We start from the raw sequence: 20,759 nt of genomic DNA on the forward strand, positions 1-20,759 counted from the left end.
AATGCCTTAAGCAATTGCATCCTCAGATCCTTGCACACTATTTACTATTAGCTACCTAGAAGATATTTAATAAACAATATACCATTGGATTTAAAAATTCAATCTGAGGAGCGCCTCAGTGGCTCAGTAATTTCAGCATCCAGCTTGGGTTTAGGTCCTGAACTTGCGGTTCATGAGTTTGAGTCCAGCATCGGGTTCTGCACTCTCTTCCCGCCTTTCTCTCTGCCCTTTTCCCACTTGCACTCTAAAAATAAATAAATAGGGACACCCAGCGGGCTCTGTTGGTTAAGCGTCCAACTCCTAATTTTGGCTCGGGTCGTGATCTCATGGTACCATGAGTTCTAGCCCTGCATTGACCTCTGCGCTGACAGGGCAGAGCCTGCTTGGGATTCTCTCTCTCTCCCTCTCTCTCTGCCCCTTTCAAATAAATAAATAAAACTTTAAATATATATATATATATATATATATATACACATATATATACATATATATATAAATGAACTTTAAAAAATTCAATCTGAAAATCAAAGTGTTTTAATTGGAATGTTTAATGAATTCATGTTTATTGTGGCAATAGGTACATAGTTATTTCAATCATCATCTATTTAAAAATATGTTTGCTTTCCCTCTCCCCTTTGTTTATTTTACTTATTATTGATCAAATTTTCTTCTGTTTTCTTAGAAATTTGCAAGTTTTATCTCTGTACATATAGATATATCTGTATTATGTATATATACTTACTAGTGAAATTTGAAAATAAGTCAACACTTTTTAAATGCCAAAAATAAGATAGCATCTATCAGCTACCTACCGTTGTTTAGAATAAGAAATTGGAAAAAATTGTTCTTCTTTTCTAAAATTCTGTATCATCTATTTCTTAGAAATTTCTGCTATACTGTGACCAGACTATTTTCATTATCCTAAAATAATAGGTTAAGTATGATTTTTTATATTTATGTTACATTTTCTAAACAGAAAGAAGCTTTAATCTCTCTATTAGTGTAAATACCAGATAGATTTCTGAGGTTTAATTGAAATTCTAACTCTCACAGTTTTCTTTATAATAGCATTCAGTACCTCCAATCCATTGTACTTATCTTTTTACTTTGTACTTCTAATTTTTTAATTCTCATATGCTGTGTCTCATATCTGGTTATATTTTTGAAATGTGTCTGTGTCTTGTCTCTCCAAGTACATTGATCTGCTCTTTTGGGGGCACCAGTGAGTCTTGTAAAACGTGGCTAATGGACAGTGGATCTGACCAGAACATGTGGCATCGTTAAATAGATTAGCCATTAAATAGATCAGTCACATTGCAACAGGCTACCTGGGAAATCCCCATGAGTGAAATACAAGTGAAGGGCCTGGCAGAATGACAGCAGATGTCAGCATGATCCAGTAATTGGTATACTTGGAGGTCCTGGCATTATCTCTAGTCTTCTGAGCTGGACATTATGACTTGAAAATTTTAAATAATTGGCCCAAGTCATTTGGATTGTAGGTGGCAGAATTTAGAATCTATAAATTGGGGTAAGCAGCCCAGGGAGCCATGGTACTGGGTCATTGGATTAATTGGCCCAGGATTCTTTAAATTATTATTTAATAGGTAAAGGGTTACTTTTACAGCCTGGGATAGGAACCTAGAATTTAGGTTGCTTCTGCTATGAGGAATGGAGAATGAGAGAGACGATCCCAGCAGGTTTATGTAGAAATGTGAATAGAATAGGTTCCAAGGTAATATAATTACCTTGTATGGGTTTATATTTTCCTGGATAGTTATTGATATGTTCAAATAATATATTTTAATTGATTTCAGGCTAAAGTACAAATTATTTAATATGACTTATAAAATGCTACATTATCTGATAACTTACGATCTTTCTAGATTCTGGATAATTATCTCTAAATTTATTATCAAGAAATATGTGCTATAACACATTCCCTTTGCTAGAATGGTTGTCCCTCAATTTTATCCTAGCAAAATATTGAAGAGTCATCTGTAGTATCTCCTACTTGGTGAATCTTTTTTGTTCCACAGAGACTGAATGGTATGTTTATCAAAGCCTCCACTGTGCATTATACATACTTTCCTTTATAACACTTCACAGGGTACTTTTTAATAGTCTCTTCAGACCCGTTTTCTCGTTAGACATATAGTTCTAGATAACAGGACCATCACTTTCCACTGGAGTAATCCCAGCACCAAGCATCATGCCTTTCAAATAACAAGCACACAATAAAAAATTAGAGACCAGAAGGGTGTGAGGCAAGAAAGGGAATTAAGACCTTTTTATTGACTATTTATATCATTGCTTCTTTACCACTGGCTGCATCTGCTTATTCAGAAATAAAGTAATACAAATCAAAAAGGTTTTAGCCAGGAGCACAAGCCTGTTTGTGTGTGTGTGTGTGTGTGTGTGTGTGTGTGTGTGTGTGTGTGTGTGTGTTTCCTAAACCAAAGACATTAATAACATTTTTTGGATCTACATTACATAGAATATAAACTCAGTAGTCTATTTTTAAAAAGATCTAATTAAAGTCCTATCAACTTAAGTGGGCTACACCAAACACAACTAAGTTTCAGCCTTGATACGTATATTTTTTTAACTAGATAAAGGCAAAGTGAATGTGACATAGTTGGATGTGGTTAGAATATATGTCCTTTTTTTTCCTGTCCACACTTTACAAACCTCAGATATGGTACAAATAAGAAAAGGCTTATAACACCCAAGAAATCCCAGGTACCATGCACTTGGCATCAAACTTGTAGGAATATGTTCAGTATATGCTTTCTTTATTTCTATTCCAATATTGTTCACAGATGTTAATTTAAGGAGTTCAAAGATTCTCTTCCCATCCAGATTAACAATCCGACCTCCTCACACACAAGGATATCCTATTTTATTTTCTAAAACATATAGCTAATTGAGTATTCTTTTTAAATTTTAAGCAAAAAAACTTACATACAATAAACTCAAATTTTAATGCATGTTTTGAGATACAGTAATAGATACTGTAAATACAAATGTGCAATAGAAAAGTAGGCAAATTAGAACTTTAAAAGTAGGCAACATTTTTAGCAAAAGCAGAGAAACAACTGTTTACAGTGGTAGTTTGCTTCGGATTTTTAGATAGGAAAATATGGTAGATGAAGAATATATCATAGACTATTTATTTTAAAGATGCATATTTTTATTGTTTTAGTTTTATTTCAAATAAAATTCTATGTAGTAACATTTTTTAAATGTTTATATGAACAAAAATATAAAAAGTATCCTATAGGGGGCACTCAAGTACCATAAACTGAAGAATCTGCCTTTTCTAGTCAGATTTTGTTTAGATGGAAAGGGGTAAGCCCTTGGGCACATTTTCATATTACCTTTTATATAAAGAACAAAACTGAGTAAAATAAACGAAAGTACTCTTTGTCACGCTTCTTCTATTCCCCGAAGAAAGACAAAGGGATATTAAAAAGGTGTGATTAAATGGCATTCTGAACCTTATTCTAAAAGCACAAAAGTATGATACTGTAGACAGCTGAGTTGGTTTGCATTTTCAAAATTCTAAACAAGGTTTTTTCTACATTAGAGTTCAATGCCAGAGATAATTGTCATTCTTTTATGTAGACATTTAGTTGTAGAAAACAGTAAAAGCAGAGTCACATGCCTCATTCTCTCTAGGTTTTAAAGCAGAATAATATGAGAAACTATTTGAGTTACTTTTGAAATAATATTCCTAAGGAGGAGTTAGTCTACCACTTGAACAGAGAAGTTAGAACAGATGATGGTGATGTTTTCTTGGGGATGGGGGTAGGGGAAAATAAGAGCAAAACTAAAATCCACTTCTGTAGCCAGTGTGCCAGATGCTGTTTCCACTGAACTGCATTTTGGTAGCTAAGACTTTATTTTAACCAAAACCTGAATGAAAACCTGATACCACCTAACTGAAATGAAATGTATTTTCTTTAAAGTAATGGGGGAAAATGTTTCATTTAGATTTTGAAACCGTAGATAAAAAGAAGTTGCTTTTTATTTTAATATGGTCAGTATCATGGTAAGTTAAAAATTAACCTCTAGATGCTCTCAGTAATAGTGACATGAATTCCATTAAGCATGTTAAATACTAATCTCCTCGTTGAATTTTCCATTGAAGTTCTTCACGTTGCACATCACTCAGAGAATGTGTGTTTTCTTCCCGTTATTTTCACACAAGCAACATTAATGTGTGCTTTTGATTTTAAAACGGGCATGTATGAGTGCTGAGCACTTCCGTTAATGATCTTGTTCACCACTATAACAGCTGCAAATAATGAAATCACGCCTAGTACCATTTGTTAAGTCTATAACTTGAGATATCTGCATGTAAAGTATGACTGAGTCCAACAGCCTATTTGCTCATAATGCAGAATATTAACCCTGCTTTCCCACGTGAATAAAGCTACCTAAATATAAATTTTCACGAAATTAGATTACATGCCAGTAATCCTTTCAATGATTTAGAATAATCTCAAGTTCTTCATGTACTTTGAACGTGTGAAACTTCTCAATAAGAAAAGACAATTTGTAACTAAGATCTCTTGGGTTTAATAAAGTTATTATGGCCAAAGAAGGGATTTTCTGGAACAATCTTGGGTACAAACATTCTGTCCTATTGCTCAACAATTATATTAAGTCATGCGTTCTAATTTTGGTTTGAAAACTGTGACTACCATAAATCTGAAGAGTGTGGAAGAGGAAAGGGCAGAGAGAACCAGCTTCATACCTGCAAAACCAGACTGGCAGTTGCCTCTATAATATACTTGAAGCTATAATTTGCTTTCACTTGCAACCTACAGCTTGGACCATGTTCGGTTCTAGAAACTCCCCAGCCAAATTTCAAGGCATGGTAATTATTTGTCCTTTAATACATTTTATTATACATGAAAAATAGAGTATGCTACCTTTTCCAAGCTATTTTTACAGCAGTTAGATGTACCTTCCTAGAAATGTCCAAACTGATTAACCTCCTTAGTTTTGGATAAATAGTAAAGACTGATAACAACAATCCTTTGACTCATCTCCTATATTCTCTGAATATAGGTCAATTTCTGGAGATACCTATCTATATCTATCTATCTACCTATCTATATTTATAGTGTTGTTTTTTTTTTTCAAATAATTGTAATATAGTTTTCAGGTAAAGCGCTCTAAAGAGCACAGAAACTATTTCTTGTTGTTGTCATTCACTTTCTCTTGGCAAGAAAATGCAGGAGGTTAAATTGTAATAAATTAGGATTGATATCCACCTAAAATATAAAATTCATGCTTTTTTAAAAATAAATACATGCATTTAATCACAAGCAAAGACTGAATAACCAAAAATATTCTTGGTCATACTATGTCTAAACATTGCTATTAATTCTCTTCTGTATTTCCTGTTGTGTACCTGTGAACTTAATACTTTTTGTTGTTGTTATGTAGTATAGTTTTCCGTGTGATGTGAATGATAACTTTTGGTAAAGTCTATTTAAAATGCAGAATGTAGCAATGGGACATCATAAAAGCATTTAATGGTCTTTCAACTATAATTTAACTTTGCCGGTATTCAGGCATAATATCACACATTTTCACAAATCTTGATAAATATATCAAGGTCCAAATGTCACTATTTTTCTTCCCAGAAACAGAGGCTTGACATAATACTAGGGCATTGTGTTCTGGACTACAGAGCTCCTTTTTGCATTTGAGTTTTTGTTGTGATTAAACGTATAATTTTTGTGATAGGAAAAACACTTTTAGAGGGCAGGAGACTTTCCCTATATGAAAGAAATAAAATTTACTACTTAGAACAAATAAATAATGTTTCGGATAAGTTAATTTTATAAGTATTCTTTAAAGCAAAGTTTGAAACCGAAAAGACAAAAACTCGATACAAAGTGTATTCTATTTACCACATACCTATTTGGTACTTACTCCGTGACAGGTACGAAATGTAGCTGTTGACAGACTCTGAAGCGCCATTTCCAGTGGGAATTAAGCAAGGTACACTAAGAAGAAAGGTTTATTTTTCTATTCTTTCTTTCTGTTTCATTTTTTTTTGCTTCTGTTTATTGCTTGTTTTATTTTTAAATTTACTATATAAGGAATAGAGAAGGAATAGATTTCTCATAAAGGAATAGAAAAAAAAAAAAAACACTCTTCTTATAATACTCAACAAGGCAAAGCAAAACAATGCCCCGCCTAAATAAATACCACACAAACAAAAAACTCCATAAACTTGGCCAAAGATACTGTCACTCTATAGTACTTGTTACATTTTAACAGCAATTCATTTTATTAAAGTATACATATGGTACAATTAATATAATTTTGGTATCTCATCTTCTCAGTTCTCTGTCAATTGCCTGTACTTAATCTCTACCCTTGTCATTGCATTATCCTGTGTAGTTCAGATATAGAAATGTGTTCCATGACAGAAGGAACAAGGAACAACAGATATAGGAAAGAGTAAATAATGTCAAGGGAAAAAGTAAAAAGTCATTAGTCAGCAGTGAAACAAATTATCTCTGGGTACCTATTGTGAGGGAAAACCCATGCAAAATGACTATATTGTTAGGGGGTTAGAAATTGTGAAATGCTAAAGACTGTGTATTAAAAAAACAAGAAAAATGTCATTTGGATACAAAGTAGGAAATTATTCAATATTAAGAAATGCTTAAAAGGGTCCCAATTAATAGCTATAATAAAAATAAACAAATGAATAAAAGTTGAACGAGACTTTCTCCATTCCTCTTTGTCCTCTGATCCTATTGAATCCACAATGCGCAGAAGCCACCAGCTTTGATAAATCTGTATTATCACTGATAATATTTCTAAATGTTTTGAATTCTGAACATTTCTAAATTTGCTACTGAGTTCTAGATCAATGGAGATATGATATGCTGATTGACTAAATGCTGGTAACAAAACTCAATATATTTGAATATATGTTTTGTGATTTCTTATTCAGAGTCCAATTCTAGCAGAAGTCTCCAGTTTCTCCATAAAACTTTATTCATAAAGATGTTTACTCAGAAATTACAGCCCTGATTTTAGTGGGTGATCCCAGGAGTGGCCTTAATGTGTCATACCTGTGGTTCATGGTTCATGGCAACATAGTTCCCACAAGATCCTGGAAAGTCAGTCATTAGCAGAAAAATAATGTTTGATTTTTACTGTAAGTTCTGCTAGTGCAAGGACCGCATCTTTTTTCTATAGAGTTATTTGCATGGTGCTGAGTAGAGTGACTGTTACATACTATGTAGCTATTAAGTGAATAAACTAATTCAAACTCCCTGGGCTACCACTCCTCTGAGCTAGGAAGAGTCTAAAGAAATATCAACAAAGCTCAGTACATAATAGGACAGACTCAGGAAACTATTCAAAAGCTGTTTCTGATATTAATAAGATGTGAACATAAGAGTAATCACCTTTCCTGTCTGTAACTTTTTTATCTATAAAACGTAGCAAATTGGAAGAAATGATTTGAATGTTCCCTCCAGTTGCAACAATCTAGGAGTTTCTAATTAAAATTAAGAAGCAGAAAGATAAATGAAAGGACAGAGATCAATAATTTTCAGATAGAAAAAGACCTCAAGGCTTATTCAAACAAACTGTATCCTGACCATGGACCACTGACAACCAACTCCCAGCATGAAACATTAATTCTATTTTAGCAGCTGGAGATGGGTATGTGGAGGTCAACCTGACCAAAGGTATGTCTGGTCAAAAAGCACTGAAAGCAACAAGTCTTATAAGCAGCAACTGACCTGAAACTCAGGGCTATTTCCGCACAATTAGAGTGATAAGGGTTTGATGAACTTTTGGCATTTCTGTATTCCCCTGCTCCAGACACAAATGTATTGTATTATTACTGATTGTGTCTTCTAAAGACATATCTAAAAAGCAAAACAGGATTTATCTCTTGAGTCTATATTATTATTATTATTATTATTATTGAAGTTAATTGTTGCCTAATAAGGTTGTCTAAGTAAAAACTCCTTCATTTCCTTCCTACTGTCAAAAGTTTATCAAACAAGAGTCTGATATAAATGTAAAACAATCAAATCATTATTAAGGACTTTTATTATTTATCCTTTGAAACTTATAATTGACTATCATTTGTCTTTTCACTGCGACATGTATATTTTAATGTATTTATAGATAATGACAGTAAAGATAAGATGAGGTTCATGCACAGAGAAAAATTTAATTTGCCTGGAAATATTTTTATTTTCCAGCTTTAATTGGGTAATTGCATTATGTTTCTTTTTCCCCTCAGGTGTACATACTTCTTAATACTTCTCAAACAGTAGGAATTAAAGTTACACCAAAATCTTATTTATCTTGACTGAATCCCCATGTCCCAGTTGAAACAGCATGCTATCAAACATGTATAGCTATCACCCTTGTGAAGGAAAGCTGTTAAAAATGTGCATTGAAATGCTAACAGTTTGAGAAATAAAATGAATCTGAAGTTCTTTTTTCTTAGCGGTTTTGTCCAAAGTAACTCTCTTTCAATTATAAGCACTAATAATGTTTCTTTAACAATTCTCAGTTCAGTATACCCCAACCCCCCTGCCTTCTTTTCCTTCTCATCCTGTGTCTGTAGCTGCCTGGCAACTTTTCTGTGTGGAAAGGCAGCGTAAGCAGTCCAAGTAAGCCCTTGGAATGATAGCTGCAGAAAATCCTAGCAACCTGGCTCTCAGGCCAACTCTACACACATCACTTCATGAGATGCACTGTCGGGCTTGGTTTGTTTAGACACACATCCTCCCCTAACATGACTTTCATGCATGTAGTGTATGACTTATTACCATCTATGGTAAAAACAACAACAAAAACAACAACAACACCCAATAGCAAAAGAAAATAATCAAATTAGCAGACATGAAATCTGATGTTTGATTACATGTATGCAAAGCATGGCTCTAATTGAGAAATATAAGATTACCACTGACTGATAATTAATATTCGTGTGTTGTTTTAGACCAGAAAGTAAGAATGATTGGTTCTACTTTGTTTAATTTATCTCAATGAAAGATTTCATAACATTCTATAGTTTGATGAATTAATTTATTTAGGTTGTCAGTGTTAATCACTCTGATTAGAATGAAGAAATTATAATGGGCCATAGAAACAAACAGAATTTGAGGAGTAACTCTTGCCTTTCTTTCTTCACTAGTAATATAATTTATTAATTCCCTTTCTCGCTAAAGTATATATGATGGGGAATAAAGTATTTCATAGAAAATTACACTTACACTTCCCTTTTATTTATAGTCCATTATAACGTGATGGTCATTCAAAACCTGGACATGAATTATTTAATTTTAAAATTCCTATTTGGTCTATACTTTTATAAGCCTCGTTAGATTCTGATAAAAACTATCTCTTTTGATGAATTGGTCATTTTCAATGAAGAGCTACAATATGTAAGTGATTTGATGTGAGAAAATTTTATTAATTTTATTTTGGCATTGGCCTTATTTCAGCTTTAGACCATGTGTCTATTAATAAATGATAAATATGTGTCTATTTTAATTATTGAATATGTTTATAATGTATTATTATGGCTTTGTGGTATGAATCCATGTCCTTATTATAATTTTGTTTTTAAAAATATGCTTGACATGCATCCAAATGTATGTGTTACGTCCACTTGACCACTGAAACATTCCTAAGCATCCATTCTTCTACTCAATTCCTCTGAAGTTTTTATACCATTTAGGTCTTTGTTAGTAACATCTATTCACATTCCTAAAATAAGTCCCCAATTTTATTTTATAGATAAATTGATACTAAACACAAGTAATCACCTTTCATTGGTGTGCACGCTAACCTATTACTTAGTAATTAACCTTCCACAATCAGTACCCCTAATTTACACCACAATTTTGAGTCCTGTATCATTCACATATGGCAATTTGATTTGTGATCACTAAAAATAAAAAAAAAATTGTTTGCTGTATTATTCTGATCGCAATATGTGGACAATGCATCCTTGATTTTCTTCTATTCAGGGCAGTTAAAAAGTAAAGCAGATGATGTAAAAGAGATCATATGGTTTTTACTCTGCCTAATTTACTTAGTAGTTTTATTATTAGGAGGCACTACATATTTAGAATGCAGCATATTTAGAATATACATTAGAATACAAAATCTGCTGGGTATTCACTTCTCTGATTATCTTTCATAACTTTTCCCTTTTAAGAGTTGACAGTGGAATCCAGAGCTGGTACATACATTGCAGAAGCAAATGAGTCACTGATTTTCAGTCATCGAACTTGAGTACATGGTAAGTCTTTGGTTGTTCTGTTCCTGGCTGCTTTCTTCTACCTTGCAATTTTGAGATGGGAGGCAATTGGTGATAATGATAGAGAAGAAGCAGAATCTGGATGTCCTTAGCATGGTTTGTTAGCACTCTTCATTTTATTGCCAAGACTTTAAGTGGATATAGATTTCCTAATAGCTGACCTCCTAGTTGACTGAATGGGATCATGTCAGAAAGACACCTACTTACTTTGTCCCAGTGAAAGAATAAATATTTTACAGAACACACAGTGGTGTGGACACTTGAGAAAGAAATATTCGTTACTTTGAGTATCATTCTAAATTTACCCTTCCTCCCCTCCCTAGGCCCATGTTCTTTGAATTCCGCCATTAAGTCCAAAGTTTGTGAATTTTTAGTATAAAGTAGGAAAAATACCTTTTTATATTTCCTATATGCTAAATCTTACTGTGAAACAGTAAAAATAATAGGTGAAATCACACATGCAACAACTTTAGAAGAGAAGAAAACATACACTTTTAAAGATGGAAGGAGTCATCTTTTTAGACACTAAATGGTTTGATATACAAGGGAAAGTCAACTTTAAAATTTATAATGTGGCAAAAATGACATAAAAGACATATTTTACAATCACAGAGTAAGTATAAAAAGGCAAATTTCACAGGTTCTTGGTAATTTCCCGTAGAGTCACCTCTGTGTTCTTTGATCCAGTCTAATTTTAATGACTTCTAAGGAACAGCCAAATATGTTTCTGGGTATTTTGCTCTCAGGAACAGCTAGCTCATAGTGCTAGCATTCATCTATATTGGGTCAACCAGTAAACTGCACAAAGTGCTTAAGGTATCTTCCATTTGTTTCTCAATCATCCTGTTCCTTAGTTTTGTTCTTTTCTTATAGTTTGCCTTACATCCATTTGAAGTTTTAAAATATCAAATATTAATGCATATTTAGAATACATGTTTTTCAACCTTAGTGCTTAGTCAAGAATTATAGATGTTACAAGGAAAAATAAGCCTTCAACTATTAATATTTCTGAGTTTTAACTCCTTAGCCATCTCTAAATGTTTAACTAAAATTGTAGGTTTGGGGATGATTATATTAAAAACCTCAAGTGGTCATTAAAACAACTTTTTTTTTTTTTTTTAATTCCACTGATTCATGTTTATGCCTTGGATGGTTTGGTAAAGTTTTATAACTGCACCATGTGGAGAAAGAAAAAAAAAAAACACAACAGAAACAATTTAAAAATCTTCAAAACATGTTTAAAATGGTTCGAGGAACATTTTTAAAGAGGGAAATAGACTGCAAAACAAACTGCCAATCCTTTGCTCTATGATTCCCTGCTTAGGGACCTCTTTCCATTCATTTTCCCTTCTTTTGCAAGGGGTAATGACTTTGGGGGTTGTTTGGGGTTTTTTGTTGCTGTTGTTGTTTCTGCTGAGTCACTAAATTTTGCATCTTTGCCCCAAGATGCTACTCAGCATAAAAGTTAAAAGCGCAATTCAGAAAACATCGCATTTGTGTGTGGAGCAGAGGAAACCATTTCCCTAAGAGAAGCTCAATGACTTGGCTTGTCCTTCCTTCCCGGTAAGGAAGCTTCCAGGGAGAGAAGGGATCAAATCCGCTTTGCCGAGAGAAGCATCCCAGCGCTGTAGCTGATAATTCCGAGGTGGCTGTTAAATGCGGAGCTTCCTAGGCGGGCCTGGGTGGCTCAGCCCAATGCAGAAGTCTCCCCCTTCTCTAAAGACCCAAATCCCTACAGAACCAGCTTTGGAGTTACTTTCCCTTCAAGGAGACCGAAATAATTGTGATTTGTGGTGCTCTCAGTTCGCGGTGGTATTTTCCTGTTGTGTTAAATGCCTCTCACTAAGTAATAGATGTGATTTATGTGGACGACGGAGGGGTGTGTGGTGGATTCGGTGATTAATCAGTGAATTCCCATCCGCTGGCATCTCTCACTGCCCCTCTTTGCGTGATGTAAGATCAGACGTACCCTGCATTGAAAAGTCAAGACACACGAGCGGCTCGCTCGCTCTCACACACACTCTCTCCCTCCCACACGCGCGCATCCGTACACCTTCCACATCCTGCTCCAGGCAGGAGAAGGCGGACTGGCTGGGCTCATTGAGCTGAAGAATTTCCAGTGACATTTGTAAATGACGCTGCTCGATTCGGGGCTCCGAGCTGCCGCCGCCGCCGGGCCGAGGGCGCCGCGGAGCAGTCTCCAGCTCAGGCTTCCTTACCGGGCGACCACAATGTCCGAGTTTCTCCTCGCCTTACTCACTCTCTCGGGATTATTTCCTATCGACAAGGTGCTGACCGTGGGAGCCGACCGAGGTAAGGAAATAGCTCCCTCCTGGTTTCCCCTTTCTTCCTCGGGCTTTCCTGCTGGGCGATGCTTGTAGATAAGTGAGTGTGAAACTTAAGTCCTTGTGGCCCCGCTCCCCAGGACTGGTTGGCCACTGTATCGCTGGCCTCGTGGGGGTGAGAGGTGCAGTGGTGGATTTCCGAACCAGGTGCCAGAGTCCTCGGCTTCCTCCCACCCCCAGCTTTTTCCTTTGGCCATTTACCGGTCCTGATTTTGTACCCCCCCGGGAGCGTTTGGACTTGGACTGCGCGCTTCTGCCCGCGCAACCCAAGCGCTGCAGATGTTGGGATCGGAATTCTCTTTTCCAAGACTTGCTGCGCACTGACTCTCACAGCTGCGAGCTTTTGCAGGTTCCGGATTCTCCGCGTTGTGTGTGTTCCCTCAACTTAGCTCCTGGTTAACTTCCCTACCTGATGCACCCAGGGTGTGTGGAGGGGAGAAAGCGGCCGCTCGAGCCCCTTTCGTTTCTATAGCCCCTTCCTGAGGCAGACTCAGGAGAGATTAGTGTCTCAGCGGAGAGGCTTAGGCTTTCAGGGAGCTTCTGGGCGCAGGTACCTGCTTGAACTTGACTTTTTTTGATTCTGAAGGTCTGTGACACAGCTCATGGTACCAGGAGACGCTTACCCACTACTGGCATTTTGCCATTGTTTATTTTTGTTTGTTTGTTTGTTTTATGGTTTTTTTTTTTTTTTCTTCCCCAAATAGCTGATGAGTGGTGGAAGTTGAAATGGGAATGTAAGGAGAAGAGGAGAGAGGAGGTGGGAATGTTAGTTAATAAGCCTAGATTGTATAAACTTTTGATCTGGAAACCCAGGAATCCCTGTGCAAGTTAGATGATCTTTGACAACAGTCGCACGGGTGAAAAAAATGAAAAAAAAAAAAAAAAGGTAGATGAATATTTGGGTGGCTAGCCTTGGAATGGTTAACTCCCTAAAGTAAAATCGGGAGTATCTTTCATATATATATATATATATATATATATATATATATATATATACACACACACACACATATGTAATATTTTGCTTTGTTGTCAATGTTTAATTAGAAAAAAAGAGAAGTAACAAAGATAGAAAGGATATCTGGATCCCAATGTCAAGTAAATAGACAAAATGTTGCATTGGGAGATTTAGTGATGTGTTTATATGAAGTGAATTATGAACCGACTAAAAATTATTGTTTCATTATGGAAAAGAAAGAACAGGGGAATGAATTGTAGTGTTTCTACCCAGCCTGCTGTTGGCAACCAGGTTATAGTCATTACAATGTTGAGCACATTTCTTTTACCAGTAGTGAGACTGATACTAGTTCCTTTAGAAAATCTGACATTCACTGAATGATCATCTTTTAAACATATCATTGCCACCTAACTATATAGCTTCTAAACTTGTCTTAACTTACCTTGAAGTTGGTGTGGAATGGTTGAAAACTATACTGATAAAATGGAAGCACATAGCTCTAACTTGAAATGATGATGTCTTTGATCTGGAACAATCAGCTCTCAACCTTTCTTAGGAAGAATCTTTGAAGTTGGACCAGAGCAGATGAACAGAATGAAGCTTTTCAGCCCTGTGAGCTAGCAAAATATAATGGCACTGCAGACTCCTGCTATTGGGCTTTTTCTGATTGAGTCCCCAATCTCTGCAAATTTGACCTCATCTAGAGCTAAGTCCTCAGTGGTTTGGGATGTGTTTATGAGGGAGAGAGTTGTTGCTGCAATGATTAGAACGAATACCTGAGGAGAATTGTATAAATCATAAAAAGTTAAGCTGTAGACCCTGGATTTTCTCCTGAGATAGAAAACTAAATAACTAAAAACATTACAATTTGGTGCACATTTAGTTCCATGAGGGAGAGGGACATGTAAGACATAAACAGGGCATATGGAAAACGATTGTTACCTTTTTCCTAGAACTGAAATAGTGTCGTATATCACCATGACAACATCAAAAGTACTGTTATCAGATAGCACAAGTCAAAATAGTTGTAGACCAACACTTTGCCACTATCATATATATTTAACACAACTTTCCAAACTGTTAGAAAGGAGTTAAAATTGCCAGAGCTTTCTATCAAAAGTAAAAAGGGTGTGTCTCATTTGGAAAAGGAGGGGCGGTGGGGGAGAAATCCTGTTTAAAGTTGAAAAAGAAGGTGCTGCTGCATTATGGCAAACTTTCCTCAGTGAAATGCTGAAACAGACAATATAGGAATATCAACTCAAGAAAGAGGTTAATGAGATGTAGCTTTTTGCACAAGCTTATGTCAATTGTCCTTGAGGAATAAAATAGGCATGTGAATTACACAGGTGTGTTTTGTAGTGCAGGAGTTGCTTCGTTCCTGAAAATGAGAAATTACTTTCAGGTTCTCCAAATATGTATTGGGTAATGGGTGACTTTTAAACTGTATGAATTAGATAGAAATACTTGGATTACCTTCTGCCTGTGTTGCTCTTTGGTTTGTAAGTTTATCAGTATAAACTCAAACATTTTTTTAAACAGAATACTTTAACTTATATGCTTGTGTTCAATCTACATACATCCACTTTTCCTGCTAATTCTACATTGTTTATTTTCTTGGTTTATATTGATTTTGATACAGAGTTAAGATAATGTACATGTCAGTTCTTGTTAGATTTCATCACATCTAAAAAGGGAAACATCTTTGTAACTCTTAACAGCAAAACGTGAAGGATAAATCATATTCACTTAGGATCAACCAATGTGTCATATTACAATGTCATATCATATCAAAGTGTTGCTTGATAGGGATTAAGACTTAAAAGGAAGTGTATTTTAAATTGTCAAATTTTCTGCAAATAAAGGGGATTGAGAGACCTAAAACTAGTCTCTTTTAAAAAATTCCTGGGTCAGATAAGAAGGTGAAACATATTTCCAAATAATTAAAGTTCATGCTGTTATAATCATCTAAATGTGTATGTCCATAAAACCCTCTAAAAGTGGCAATCATGTGCATGTCAAAATTTTAATCTTCCTCCCCTCAAGAAAGAATGAACTACGACCCATGTATCCTGTAAACTAAAGTTTTGTTCTGAAGAAGTCTGTGTAATCTTTGAGATTTCTTCTTCTTCTTCTTCTTCTTCTTCTTCTTCTTCTTCTTCTTCTTCTTCTTCTTCTTCTTCTTCTCTCTCTCTCTCTCTCTCTCTCTCTCTCTCTCTCTCTGTCTCCTGAAGTTTACTTTGAAACTGATAAGAATGAAGGGAGACAATGGGAAAACAAAGAATAATTTCAATGTGTGAAAACACAAAAAAGAGTTTAAATGCAGAGAATAGAGTAAGTGAGGGAAAAAGAGTGACGAGAAAGCCAAATGATAAATTTAGGAAGAGACTGAATTCATATTAGTATTTCTTAAAGAAGAGATTAAAGTATCTTTAGACAAAATAATATTTTTTAAAATAAATATTTTCTTCTCACTCCATAATAATTATGGAAATATTTTCAGTATAAAAATAATTTAAAGAAATTTCCATCAAGGTGAGGTTGGATATAATTAAATCTCTAAGAATGGGGAGATACATGAGAATATCGCAGAAAACTCAAATGTTAAGAATACTAGAATTATTAAGATGGAAGGTTTTTTTTAAGTGGAAGTGAAGGAAGTCCATCTTCTTAGAAAGAGTGGGGGATGAGAGACATAGTGAATATATTCTTAAGTGTGATACGACACTTTCTAAATGCTACTTGTCATCCACGGTAGAGACATGCAGAAATTTTTACTTTACAAGTATATTGGATCCAGGACATTAATTTCTTGCTATTTGCCTTGTCATTTTCTTTTCAGAGCCTAGGGTGTACCATAAAGTTAGGCTCCATTTAAAGTCACCTGGACTGAACATGACTTGGTCTTCTACAATGATTGCAATGGTGAGGGGGCTCTATATCTTCCCTCTATTCTGTATTTTACTATGATCAATTTTTTCATGGTTCTACTATTAATTTTTGTCTTATATGAAATGTGCACTCTTTTTTCTTCAATTCCTTCCTAGTAATAGGGATTTTGTATAGTAAAAAGTACCAACCAGATGTATTGAAAGATTTCTCTATCTTCTGTAGCTGTCTGTCAAAACAGTTCTTGTACAAAGGAAACACTTGTCTTCATTTTAGATAGACGCATTCAAAGAAAGTAGAATTAATGGTAAAAGTTAAACATGGTTGTACCAACATGATATCATTAGTTAAACTAATTTAGCAGTAAGTGGAGCCCACTTACTGTGTGTGTGTGTGTGTATATATATATATATATATATATATATATACACATATATATATATAAAATAAGGATTATATATACATATCTTCTTTATTATGGCTGTTTTGGCACAAACATCCTTTAAAAATACCACTGTAGCCCAAAAATTAGATAGATTTTTTGATGTGAAACTTTCATTTCTAAATTCCAGAAAACATATGTCTATCTTTGTCTTATTACCTCCTTGAAAAACAAAAATATGAAATGGAAGAATGTTCAGAATTATTTTTCAACTCCCAACATGCAATATTCTAATGATGAACTTCCATGTAACAAATATTTTGTTGTAAAAAATAATCTGACAGTGGAGGACATAAATTTTAAAATGCATTTGCTTTTGGAATACCTGTGATAATGATGCCCTCCATGCTTATAATTTGAAACAATGTTTTTAGCAACTGCAATGCTAAACAAAAGTAAAGTGAAAGGTTGAGTCCTTTATAATAATGAGTTAACCAGAATATGTACTGGACCAAACTTCTATCAGGAAATCGTCATGTTTACTCAAGGCAGTTCAAAAACTACCTAGAAGAAGAAATCTGGGTCCCCATATTTAATATAAGATTAGTGACAAAAAAACTACCTTGATGCACAGAGAGTACAAATAACAAGGTGTTTTTGTTGTTTGTTTTTTGGTGGGGAAGGGAGGACAATAATTAATCAACCAAATAGAAAAGTGCTGGCATACTTTTTATCCTCTTTGTTACATTCCAATATGGATTGTTATTCTCCAAATCTAACCTATATGAAAACCCATTAAATAGAGGCATAGGGATGAATAAAGGCACAGGCCTTGGGAGACATTTTCTAGTTGTTTTATTTTGGAATGAGATCTTTAGAGCTTGTTAGTTCCTTGCGGGGGTGGGGGGTGGCAAACGTTCTATTATTTAAACATTAAATACAAAACCATGAACATATCTCTAAAAATTAGAGTTTAAAAAATTTACTTTTGGACTAATGCGCATGTGTGCCAATGAGTGTATTTACCTCACTTGCTTTTGAAAAGTATTGTGCTTGCCATAATATTTAATCCCTGTTCTCCCTTTTGTGTGCTCTATCAATTGGATAAAATGTCAATCTCTCCAAGTACATCTGAACTCTTTATGTTATATAGAAAGAGGAACAAAGCCTTCAGAAGATTTTGCAGCACATCACAACAAGTAAGCTTAGACCTCCAAAATTTATACATATTTCTTCTATTGGAAGTTTTTCTGCTATATAAGTTACCTTCCCAATTTTAGATCTATATTTTCTCCTCATAAATGATTTGGTGGCCTCCCTTTTCTCCCCGGCATAGCTATAAGGCCAAGTTAGAAAATATATATTATTTATTGCTCTGTTCTGAATTCAGTGATGCCAAAATATTCTTTCTCTCTTTCTCTCCATCCTATTGATTTAGGCTATCTCCGTACAAACCCAGTTATTTTGACTGAACTTTCTGACTTGACTAATTGGTGAAACTGACTCATAAATAAATGGGAATCAAAATATTAGATAGAAGCCAGTCAGATGTGATAATATAATAAAACTGTTCTTGCATTAAAAGCTTAAAGTTGAATTTTATGGAAAAACAACAACAATAACATATTTCCCTGAAAGGCTTATGCATTGTATTTATCTTCTATACTTTTTAATATAAGTCATATGTGCCTATGTCCTTATTCCTGTCATAACAGGGGAATTTAATGTATTTTAGTAGTAATTATGTATTTTTATCACAGGTTAGTATAAGAACCTATAACACTATCAGAATGTGATAAATACATGCTCTGAATTCATTCATGCTCAGGTAATTACTTTATTGAAAGTAATTAGAAATTTATTATTTTTCATTATTGGCTTTATTAATTGAACTTATTTTTCTCATTTTGTGAAATATTTTTAAAAATTAAAATATATTCCTAAATGTTATTTCAAATTCAAGACTTTATCTCAACACAGGATATATAGTAGAAATCATTGCAGTGATAAAATGGACAACAGGGTATAGTGTGTTTATAAATGCTACCATAATAACTTTCTCATGCAATCACATTAACTTAGTTTCAGTCTGCAATTAGATGCCCAATTATGGTTAAAAAATGCAATGGTGTGATTAAATAAATGGGCCCGTTCATTTGTTGTTGATTTCCCAGTAGGTCGGATTCTTAGAAGTATCACCAGTGCAAAAAGCTAACACTTAAGTTGGTAATGACTGTGTTACTTATATTGCTCAGTAACTCTGCCCCTCATATTCGTTGAATGATATATTACATACATTTGGGATTTCTCAAATATTCCAAAATAGTTGTAAATATGCAACACTTGTCAAAGGTGTCTTTACCCATAGAAACAATGAAAAGTGATTTTGATTAATATATTCTTACTATACAGCCATCTATACTATACTACTATAGTCTTATTTTTCTCAGACATAGTCATGCACTATGAAAGTTCCCATTAATACATGAATATTATAACTATATATCCATTATAGAAAATGAGTTGAGAAAGTACCTTTTCACATGAGATTCCTTCTAACTTTATTAAGAGAAAAAAGAAAAAAAGAAGAAGAAGACAGAGTGTGTTGCCTTGCTAAGGTGCTGGCATTACATTTTATCTTACAATGCATTCTTACTAACAGTCAGACATCCCTTCCTGAGACGCATGCACCTCATTGTCCTGGCTGGCTTAGCCTTCAGACCAAAGACGGGTATTGTTGAAACACGACCTCATTTTACTCGAAAGAATACATTTCTTCTTTGGGTAAGATCAAGGTACCACAGATCGTCTCTTGTTTTATTCTTACAATCAATAGGACATTCCTTCCTAACTTTTCCACATTGCATTGACATCCTTCAAGACTTCCAAGACAGCTTTACTTTAGAAATATGAATACATAATTTCTTAAGAATTTTTCTACCGCTGAGTTTTTCTTTAATGACAATTTGTCATCTTAGCCCTTTCTTCTTAAAATGAGAAAAGATAGCTAAAAATGGGGATGGGGAGAAGAGGAGAAGTGAAACTTGGCTGTGGTTGCTTGCTTTGAGTGTTCCTAGGGTATTTTAAGATATTCATGAAAAAGAAAAACTGTGGGTATAAGGCTGATAACAGAAATGGGTTTAGAATGATCTGTTTTCTTTAGAAATTAGGATGTGTAGGAGAGGAAGGACAAAGATACTAAGACAGAGTACGTTGACAAAAAGAATTTATTGAAACTTCAATCCACACACACTAAATAACTGTGGCAATTAGGAACCTCAGACTTTTGCTAAAATACACATTCTAGAAATTTAAAAAAGATTTGGTTTTTAGATTATCTCAGATCTTGTGTGTATTTCCTAAAGCTTTTAATGGTATATTTTATTGGTATGAAAATATTAAAATAGCAAGTATGCTTTATTAAAAAATTCTACTTTATTCAACTCTATTAATTTTTAAGGCATTTTCTCATAATTAAGCTTTTGAAAGTACAGTGATAACGATGCCAGCTCATGGGTAGATTTTTGCCTCATCAGGTGAAAATATTATGATCATGCCTATTGGACATTCATATTTCTGATATATTTTTTTTTAAATAACTAAGATTTACAGATAGAATTACTAACTCAGAACACAGGCCCTTTTACTGTGTCTTTGTATTGTCATTATTTTAACAAAAAAGCTAACAGTTCACCAGCACCATAATGCAGATAATGTTGATGGCTCATGATACTAGTGGCATACAAATCTTATTTGGCGGGAAATATGTACATCTAATCCAACATTGGCCAACTTTAAGAATAGGTAGAATTTAGAATTTAAACATTCTGCTTCTGTCCATCTTTGGATATAGTT

General features: G+C 34.4%; 1 protein-coding gene across 4 annotated transcripts in view; it reads left to right on the top strand.

The window, feature by feature from the left end:
- Nucleotides 1-12,133: 12,133 nt before the first annotated feature.
- Nucleotides 12,134-20,759, top strand: part of LRP1B (LDL receptor related protein 1B) — a 1,871,086-nt gene continuing 1,862,460 nt past the window's right edge. For 3 of the 4 annotated variants that reach the window (XM_053909154.1, XM_053909157.1, XM_053909158.1), the window contains exon 1: nucleotides 12,136-12,646. In XM_053909154.1, coding sequence (XP_053765129.1) covers nucleotides 12,466-12,646 — 181 coding nt within the window. In that variant the 5' untranslated portion in view covers nucleotides 12,136-12,465. Of the gene's footprint in view, nucleotides 12,647-20,759 lie in introns of all 4 variants that reach the window. The other variant, XM_053909160.1, reaches the window with a different exon arrangement.

The sequence above is a fragment of the Panthera pardus genome, unplaced genomic scaffold (assembly GCF_024362965.1).
Source record: "Panthera pardus isolate Hobbes unplaced genomic scaffold, ASM2436296v1 HiC_scaffold_10, whole genome shotgun sequence".
NCBI classification, from domain to species: domain Eukaryota; kingdom Metazoa; phylum Chordata; class Mammalia; order Carnivora; family Felidae; genus Panthera; species Panthera pardus.